Source organism: Rhincodon typus, chromosome 14 (assembly GCF_021869965.1).
Source record: "Rhincodon typus isolate 14 chromosome 14, sRhiTyp1.1, whole genome shotgun sequence".
Lineage (NCBI taxonomy): Eukaryota > Metazoa > Chordata > Chondrichthyes > Orectolobiformes > Rhincodontidae > Rhincodon > Rhincodon typus.
Genome location: NC_063345.1, coordinates 16,653,274 through 16,663,607, shown reverse-complemented (window position 1 = coordinate 16,663,607; position 10,334 = coordinate 16,653,274). Strand labels below are relative to the sequence as shown.

General features: G+C 39.7%; 1 protein-coding gene across 1 annotated transcript in view; it reads right to left on the bottom strand.

Annotated features, from left to right (window-relative positions):
• The window catches only part of LOC109927454 (arrestin-C-like), a 52,600-nt gene extending 44,992 nt beyond the window's left edge, over positions 1-7,608 (bottom strand). The window contains exons 1-4 of the mRNA XM_020527480.2: positions 7,565-7,608; positions 6,268-6,298; positions 5,956-6,016; positions 1,327-1,371 (exon numbers count right to left, since the gene is read on the bottom strand). Of these exons, the coding sequence (XP_020383069.1) occupies positions 1,327-1,371; positions 5,956-6,016; positions 6,268-6,298; positions 7,565-7,584 (157 nt within the window). The 5' untranslated portion in view covers positions 7,585-7,608. The remainder of the gene's footprint in view (positions 1-1,326; positions 1,372-5,955; positions 6,017-6,267; positions 6,299-7,564) is intronic.
• Positions 7,609-10,334: the final 2,726 nt, after the last annotated feature.

Sequence of the window (10,334 nt, the reverse complement as noted above, 5' to 3'; positions counted from 1 at the left end):
CCTTGTTATCTCAGATTCTCCAGCATCTGCAGTTCCTTCTATCTCTGGTTCCTGGGATGGTAGGACTGACATATAAAGAGACTCTGGATTGAATAGGACTATATTCACTGGAGTTCAGAGGAATGAAGGATTAGCTCATAGAAACCTATGAAATTCTAACAGGACTGGATAGGGTAAATACACGATGGATGTTACCAATGACAAGCGAGTTAATCCAAGGGTCGTAGTTTAAGGATATGGGGTAGGCCATTTAGGACAGTGATTAGGAGAACTTTTTATCACCCAGAGAGTGATGACACTGTCAAATTCTCTGCCACAGAAAGCAGCTGAGGCCAAAACATTAAATGTTTTCAAGATGCAGTTAGATATAGTTTTTAGGGCTATGGGGTCAAAGGGTATGGAGAGAAACTGGGAACAGTTGGGTGATCACATTGAATAGTGGAGCAGGCTTAAAGGGCTGAATGGCTTACTTCTGCTCCTAGATTCTGTGTTTCTGTTTCTAAATGAAGTTAATAAAAGGAAGAATCCTGATCTAACAGAGGCACGTATAAGTACAAAGGGCTAAATGTTCTCCTTTTCCTCAGTTCTTCAGGTTTAGATTTTCAATCTAGAGTTTAAGAATCACAAAATGCCTTCAAGGGGATCACAGGATTACACAAATCAGCATAATCATGACTACTCTTCACTGTAATTGTTGACCTAACTTTGCCATTGTCTAAGTAACAACAATCCAAAAAGTACATTCTATATAAAAGTGACCCATAAAAATCTGAAATGTTTATACTGAAGCTTGAAAAAAGGTGAGATGTCTGCATTTGGATCCAAATATGCCACCTTTGTTTTCCTGGCACCATAGACCACAGCCTCCTCACTAAATTGATGTCTGATGGACACACAAGTCTACTACAGTTTTTGGATTGTATCAAAGATATCGATAGGCTGCTGAGTCTGCCCAATATTCTACACCATGGCTGCATACTTTGCAAGAAGTCACCATGAATGCAAAATAACTTTCATTAAGGATGGGCTCAGTTCCACTGCTCAATCCCTAATAATTTATCGATAAACATTTTTCACTACCTCTCAGAGTATTCTTTGATGCTGGTAGAGGTGAATAACCAAAATCATACTGGAGCTAAGTCCTTTCTCATCAACAATCAATGACAGATGGTTTACAGCTCAGAAACAGAACACTGGAGTCAGCAGGAAGCCATAGAGATGGGAAAAAGTCATATGGTGGGCCAGTGACATTAGCGTACCCATTGAGAAATGGAAAAGCCAAGTAATCAAATCATAGAATGGAAAATCTGTTAACAGAATCCTTACCTTTTCTATCCTTTAAATAATCCGGATCAAACAGCAACATGCCTTCTGCAAGAAATAAGTCAACACATCACTAAAATTAACAACATGAATACAATCTATTCACCAAAAAATGTGCTTCATAGATCCTAATTCCAATTAGGACTAGAACTCCTTTAGGTATAATTTTAACAGAAAGTTTTTAAGATGGATGTATTTCAACCCATTTATTACCCAAACTGAGATACAGAAATTCAAAAGACTACATTTCCTGGAATGCTTGTAAGAATTATCGTTTGTTTACTCAGCATTGTCTGACCTTCTCAAGATGCTTTCATGTACTGACAATTAGGTTCACGAGCACTGAGAATCTTCAGGGCAATCCTCAAATAATGATCCTCTGTAAGTGATTATAGTACAGCCGATCTATTATCAGACATAATCCTGGTCCCATATCTGCCCAGCCTCTGCCTGTGTCTATTTTGCGGTAAATTACAGAGCAGTGAGGACTTGGCTGTTTTTAAAAAGGACCTGAGAGGTAACTTTTCATGCAGAGGATTGTGCATGTATGGAATGAGCTGCCAGAGGAAGTAGTGAAGGCAGGTACAATTACAGCATTTAAAAGATATCCGAATAGGTATATGAATAGGAAGGGTGTAGAGGCATATGGGCTAAATGTTGGCAAATGGGATGTCTGGAAAGCATGGATGAAGGGTCTGTTTCTGTGATGCATGATTCTATAACTATGACTCTATCTTGCAGCTAAAAGATTTTCACCATTCAAAGGTAAAATGAACAATTCCTGCATTTTACACGTACAGACTTAATGACTCCTGGCCGAAATGTCAGCCATTCTGCTCCTATGATGCTGCTTGGCCTGCTGTGTTCATCCAGCTCTGCACCTGGTTGTCTCGAATTCTCCAGCATCTGCAGTTCCTACTATCTCCCACTTTAATGACAGTATTACTGAATGATTCCTGCTTCTTGCAATTTAAATAAATTATTTCTGCTCTCAGGAATAAAGATCTTCTGCCTTTTACATGGTCTGAATAAAGTCCCCAACACATTCTTTCTCCTTTAGACCAGCTCGGCCTAGGCTTTCAATTTATCCACCGTTTTTGCCTTAATTACTGGAATAGTGACATTGTTGGATGTGTGCCTTCAGATTAGTATTCCTTTCAAGGCCTTTTACTCCCATTTCTGCATCCATTCATTGTGATGTTCCACAACAACTGCCCCACCCCCTCCCCCATTCTCATCCAAATAGGTGTTATGCTTTCCCAGGCTGCATTCCTGAATCTTTTTAATGATTCCCTTCGCCCATCTGGGATTTTAATCTTTACAACAGAGCTTCAATGTCTGTTCACTCATCGTTAAACTCCAAATTGGGACTCCTCCCACTGACACCCGCCTTGCAAGGCTACCTATTTCTGCTTCTCCAGGGACTTGTGAACTATTCTGTGAGACACCTGTGTGTCTCTTACCAGATCTGACATGCTTGCACCATTCACTAGAGCATTCTTCCTTGCTGAAAATTGCCATGAGGATTTCTTCTGTAGGGCTTTTAAATCTTTAAACCTTTCCTGTTGCTGATTCGTGTGCTGCATGAGCAGGTGACTTCAAGTTGAATCTGAAAATCTCACACCACTGCTCATTAAATCTGTACTGTCACCTACCATGTTGTATGGACATGCCAGCTCACTATGTTGTTGAAGACCTTCTTGTTCGTATGTGATAGAGGAAAACTATGTCCTCATCTAATAAGAAGAGTCCCTTGTAGATCACGAGATGTAGTTTATTGCATATTTGCAATTCCTTACCAGTTACAATGGTGTGGTGGACATTATTAACAGAGATCTGAGGAGGACCAGATGTTAGATCTCACTCCTTCAAGATCTTAAGCTGTTCTGCCCACAAGTAAGTCCACGTGGCATCATTATAGTGAGCGATAATTATGGCACTCTTCAGTATGAGCCTATTCCAACAAATCTACAGCACCAGTTTCATGTAATCCGGACCTAATTCTTACTGGCTCTGTACTGAAAACTTGTACCTGGAGCTCTATTATCTATTGTACATTCTCCATCATCGCTGAGCTCTGAGATGTTAGCAGACACAGTAAACACTATACTCTGGGACAGTGATATAGACACATCTCACAGGAGCTCCTGGAGTGCATTTCTCAGTGGAGCTGACTCCCTAGTATCAGGTCAGTCACCCCCAACCCCCACTGTATCTGATATAATTACATTCAAGAAGCATTAGGATATTTAAAGACTATCCAAATAGGGAAAAGTTGAAATCCATGACATTTTGAACAATTTTGAGGATAGCGTTGGGTGTCTGGGCATTTCATGCATACTACCAAGTTGTCCCAGCATACCTGGGTAGATGTGGCCACTAGAGCCAAGGAAGGAAATCATGGGCTTTGATTATTCTCCTACTTCTGACCCCTATATGTGTGACAATGTGGCTCAGTGGTTAGCACTGCTGCCTCACAGCGCTGGGGACTTGGGTTTGATTCTACCCTTGGGCGACTGTCTGTGTGGAGTTTGCACATTCTCCTTGTGTCTGCGCGGGTTTCTTCCCACAGCCCAAAGATGTGCAGGCTATGTGGATTAGCAGTAGGAAATACAGGGCTAGAGGGAGAGGTATGGATGGGATCCTCTTTGGAGGGTTGGTGTGGACCTGATGGGCCAAATGGTCTGCTTCCATACTGTAGGGATTCTATGATTTTCATATATCCACTTTAACCCTAGAGACCCTCTGTTGGGCACCTTCCCAATATACTTTTAGTGCTACAGAATAGAATAACACAGCACTCATTTATCAGGAAATGCAGTCATGCAATAATAATAACTTCCATATGTGAGTTAACCAATTGTATATTTGAACTCATACAGAGAAGAATTAGACGAATATGTATATATTCTTATCCTTAATTATCAACTTTCATTGAACTTAAAGCCATAAGACACAAATAAAGCATTAATTTCCCAGGCACCACAATATTTAAATTAGAATAAAACAACAGGTTTGTTAGAAACAAAATATTTGTTTTCAAAAGAGCTGACACATAGTTCTACACAAAAAAAGCCATCACCCAAATTACATCTTTCCAGATTGGTGAGGTCATAGCTAATGCATTTCCATTGCATATGCTTACAGTTGAACACTTAACCAGGTCGTTATTGCAGCTTTGAATGCATCACTGTTCTACATCCCTGATTTAAAATTTTAATTTACATGGTTTTCATTACAACAGCCCTCATTAAACCTTCCCCCATTTTTAGAATAGCTCCTGAACTTGTGTAGCCTTAATCTAGAGATTCCACTTTCATTTTCAAAGAACTCATGCCTTCAGTGTTTTGAATTTTTCCTGGCTCCCAGTTAGTTGAGTATTCCATCATTGGCAGGTGTGAAACTGTTCTCTCTTCTTTGCAGTCTCTTTCTTCTCAATCTTCTCCTTTCACATTCTCCCTTTTCATTTCCACTTCCCATTGCAGTCCTGATGCAGCAGGCAAAAACCTTAGACTCAGATTAGCGACATTACATGAGCAGTGTGTAAAGTCACTTTGAAATTGTTACATTTCTGTGATCATCTGGTTGATCAGTGCCAATGCTGGAGATTAGACAGATGTTTACTTTTAGTGCCAACTGCATTTAGAGAGCATTGAGTTCTCTTGCGTAAATGATAATCTAATAAAACTCACTTCACCTCAGAACCAAAAGAACTTCTGCTAATTCCTGCAGTGGTCACCTTGATAGGAATAATATTGCATAATTTTTATTCATACTTACGAGAAACAGGGGTGAGATCATTGTAACGTTGTCTTTTACATACATTCAATAGAGGAGGTTTTCATTCCAACATTCTGTATTCTGAGCTAGACTTGAAACATGCTCACCTTGCCACTGGCTTTCTTCCCTCCTTTTCTTATTCTCTTCCGTCTGCCTTGAAAATGAGTACTTAGCTTGGGTTTTCACTAACGCTTTCGCACATTTCTCACACTATCTTGTAAGTAATAAAAGGCGGATGATTCAACTGCCCATGGTTTCAAAGCCAACTTGGTCCTTTACCCGTCCATATGTGAGGAGTCCGTTAGTTCATTTGCCTGGATGGCTAGTTTGCAACAGAGTTACACCAACAAAGGGTGTGGGTTCAATTCCCACAGTAGCTGAGTCTCTTGACCTTGACTTTCACCCGAGGCATGTTAAAGTTACCCACCGATTGTCTCTCTCTAATGAAGAAGAAGCCCTATAGTCTTCTGGGACTATGGTGACTACTACTATCTGTACTTCAGAAGAGGACAATAATTGGATTATGACCAAAACTCAGCCCCATTGTCCAGGCATGAATAAATTCCACTTGTGAAGTCTTTATTACAATTGTGGCTGTGATCAGGGATTGAACCTAGAACATTTCTAGTCTTCAGTTATTACTTATTCACTAGACTACCAAGGGAACGTTGAACTTTCATTGAAAAAGATTGATTGGAAAGATGTTTGATCTATTAGAACTTTACAAGTGCTTACTCATATTCACTTTACTATGGTGTGTTATTGGTATTGCATGGGCGGAAGGGATACATACACACTCACACTGCGCACCATCACTTCTGTTTCATAGATGGCAGCCCTTAAGGTACTCACCAACTGGGTCCACAGTGTCGACATGATCTACAAAGTCTCGCTTTCCCAGATAGAGTGAGAGCTGTTGATAGAAGAAATAAGTGTTATTTTATACAAGACAGTAAATCACTCTCCAGCACTACACTTACTACAGATGTTAAAACTGTCTCAAGAACTTCCTGTAGGGAGAGAAATAACAGAACTACAGGTAGCCAAAAGGAAGAAGCTACAAACAGAACAGTGAAATTAAAAAAAGTCCAACAGAGCTATCAAGACAGAAGATTAAATGCAACTGTCAATCAGATTCTCAGGCAAAAGCCTGAAGATACTAACCTTGGCGTTGGGGCTTGTCTTTTTGAAAACTCTGGAAAATAAAAAGTAAAGAATTATCCAATACATACTATCTAGTTGTATGTTAACGTGCCATATGTGTCTCTCGCAATAAAAAGACGGGTTGTATGAAGATTCCATAAGCTTTGGGTTATCGGGGGATGGATCTGGATGGGATATTCTGAGGATCGGTGTGGACTTGTTGGGCCGAAGGGCCTGTTTCCACGCTGTAGGGATTCTATGATGATGATGAAGAGCTTACTTGGCAAATGGACTATCAATTATCATAACAATGGTCTGTCAACCATCTAAAAAGTCAATCCCAAATATATTTTACCAGGAAAAAAAAATCAGCCTGTTTACTTGATCTTTTCATGTAACTTAAATTTTGATAGCTAGGATTTTCCTCTGGTCCTTCCAAAGAGTACAAATATTTTTTCTTTGATTTGGTGATCGGAATCATCATACAGCCCTCCATACTAGGATGCAACCTGATGATACCTCCATATGCTAGAGCTATGCTTCATAGGAACATAAGAACTGGGAACAGGAGTAGGGCCTTAGGCCTCTGAAGCCTACTTCACCATTAAGTGAGATCATGGTTGATCATCTACCTCAATGCTATTTTCTCCCACTACTCCCCTCTCACATGATGCTACAGTTTTCTATCTTGAACATGATTGAGTTTCAAAAACCCTTTGCGGTAAAGAATTCCAAACATTGATCACCCTCAAAGTCAAGGGATTCCTCCTCATCTCAGAGTTATATGCTGGAGATCCTGAATTTGAACTGCGACGTTGGTCTACAGAACAAAAGAAACAGCCACTTAAATACCACCATGGAAGTGGAATATGTGAACTCCAACTGATATTAAATCAGCAGAAATGTGTGTCACATTATTCCACTATGAAGGACATCCCTCCAGGAATCACCATATACCACCGTATTCAATTTGGCAAAATGCTGAGTCACTCAAGTAAGTGCCATTTTTAACTTGGTGTGTGTTTTAGGGTGGGCAGGGTCTTGGGAGGAATACCCCAACAGACTCTTTATGCTGGGCCATTTTAAATCCTGTGCCTCATTTGAATAGTTCAATTCTGTCACCTTCCCAAAACTGGGGGGCATGGAGTCATGATGAGTTCAGGGATTGGGATGTGATGAGGGGTTTAGGGGATACCATTTGTTTGTTGTGATTCCACCTTTGTTCATTCATTTTGTTCCAATTTCAACACAACTGAACTTGAGGTTGTAAAAGTAAAGGCTGGAGGCAGTTTTCAAAGTTGAAATGATTCCTACTCACTGCCCTGGCTTCTGAGTCATGCTGATGGAAGTTGATGGGTATGATGATCTGTAAAACAGAAGAATATTCATAACATACAATTAATATGAGTATTTTTCTCGAATACAGTTATCAATAATAAAATATAAATCAACACATCTTTACAATATTAAACAAGAAGATTTCTCTGTATACTTTCTCAATAATCTTGACCATACGGTTGGCATAACCACTAGCTGAGCTAGTGGTTGTCTAGGGTGGCAAAGATTTGGTTGGGATGGAGCAAAATACTGTATTTTAATAAAGGCTTTATTAAAAAGGGGAACTGAAATGGCTGGATTGCTATCGATGAATGAACAGCAAACATGTTTCTACATTTCAGCTGATTAGGTAATTCATACTGAAAGAAAGGGATTGTGACTACTACTCTAGTTCTGTTTTCCTTTTAGAAATAGCAGTATTACTTTATCTCGATCCTTCTTTTAATAACCTTTCCAAATGATTTGTGGCATCGGCTGGGCTATCTGACGTGGTCTTTGTCATCATGTCTTAATGTGCCAGTATCCTTTGACTAGATAAAAACTAGCTACCACAGATGCTGGAGATCTGAAATAATAACAAAATGCTGAAGAAACTCAGCAGGCTCGGCAGCATTCATGGAGAAAGAAACAGAGTTAATGTTTTGAGCCTGATAAGATTTCTTCATGCACAAAATACTAACTCTGTTTCTTTCATAGAATCCCTACAGAGTGGAGGCAGGCCATTCAGCCTATTGAGTTCACACCAACCCTCTGAAGAGCATCCCACCCAATCCCTGCATTTTCCATGGCTAATCCATCTGGCCTATGAGTCCATCTTTGGACTGTGAGAGGACACTGGAGCACACAGAGGGAACCCATGCAGACACAGGGAGAATGTGCAGACTCCACACGAGACAGTCGCCTGAGGGTGGAATCAAACTCAGGTCCCTGGCACTGTCAGGCAGCAGTGCTAACACTAAGCTACGGTGCCACCTGCAGATGCGACCAGTGTTTCTCAGTTTCTCCAGCACTTTATTTACTTATCCCATAGTTAAACACATATTGTGGCATCTTTCACCAACAGTCAATGATCTTTTGAAAAGCAGTCAACGTAAAACAATACACTCATTGCTAATGATTTACCCTGCTTGGAATTGGCATTTTGAGTGTCTTTGTTGCTAAACTCAATTGAATATTTTATTTCTCTTCCAACATGTAGTGTGGTGGAAGGGGACTAGAGAGAGAAAGTACAATATGTTAACACAGGAGAGAATAATGCAATGGGATTTAAAAACATACAGAAATGAAATGGAAACATCTAAAAATAAGTTTTTGACAAAAAACATCAAAGATTAGCAACTAGCAATTTTTGTAAACATATAACATTAAAGAATGCTTTTCTATTTTGAATGGTTACTGTCTTGGTTCAGTACTCACAGAATGTGGCAAGTTTTTGATACCGCATTTTGATATTTCCTATTGAATGGCAATAAATCCCCTGTGCCTTAATCTAGCTTAACTACTATATTAAAAATTGTGACATGCATAGCTGCCAAAATGTATTCATTTACCTGGATAATGATTTAGAGTTATATGTTTCTTTATAGATATTCTTGCTGTGAAATTCTTTATTATCACAATGTCCGCAAAAACTTTATTTTGTTTTAATTCTTTATCTTGTTTGTCTATTCAGCATATATAGGAAATGGTCAAATGCTGGTTAATCAAGAATATCAGTTCCACATTTTCAACCAATCAGAAAGGTTTTGTGGTATCCTAATGTGAGGTGTGGAGTATAGCACATTCTGGTGAGTAGTGCTGAGGGATCGTGGAGCTGCAGCACAACATTGCCTGTGAGTAATTCATTTTTGAAAGTTAATTGTCTTGGGGATGAAGGGGGACCGCATATGTCTGAAGGTTCACCTTAGATGGCAAATACTTCCATCCCACTGACTCTGCCTGAGTGCTGCACATCATTGTAAGGATTGGGAATGTCACTGGATTCCAATCAAATTCCATACAGAGACTCCTGTGAGGAGTTTAATTTAGTTTGACTGGTATACATCCAGTTAAGTGCAAAGTCACATCTAAGAACATCCAAATGCCTCATTACCTGGAACCATCTCAAAGCTTTTTGTTGAGTCTTTATAATGACTTGACAGGTGTTTTGTCATTCATTTCAGAATTTGGTCAGCTTACATGTGATAGATGTCATAGAAAATGGTGATTGCAGAATACAGATCGATTAGAGACTCACAAAGTAAACTGAGTGCTTTGGATAGAGTTTCTCAGACATGGCGTGAGTCTTGCTGAGAATGAAGTCTGATTGACTGAACATGACCACTCTTTGAGACATTGAGAGTATAGATTCGCATCAACTGCAATGAATTGACATTCATCAATATTATTAGGGAAAAATATTCTGGACCATTGTTTTCAAGAGCTTCTTGAATACTTGAGCATTTGCTTTGAGGTGGGTGTTAACAACTGCTTATGGGAGTCATGTTGCTGTTGCAACATTCTTTTACATGCATGTGTAGACTGGAGCTTTTCAAAGTGATGCTGGAGGCAGTACCATTCTTTCTATCAAATGGCTGACAAAGAATCTATCCTGCTCTAACTGTTTGCCATTGACAGGCGTTGGAATGATTTGCAGTGTGATAATCAATCTGGTGTAGAGCTGGATGAACACAGCAGGCCAAGCAGCATCAGAGGAGCAGGAAAGCTGACGTTTCGGGTCTAGACCCTTCTTCAGACCCTTTTTCTGAAGA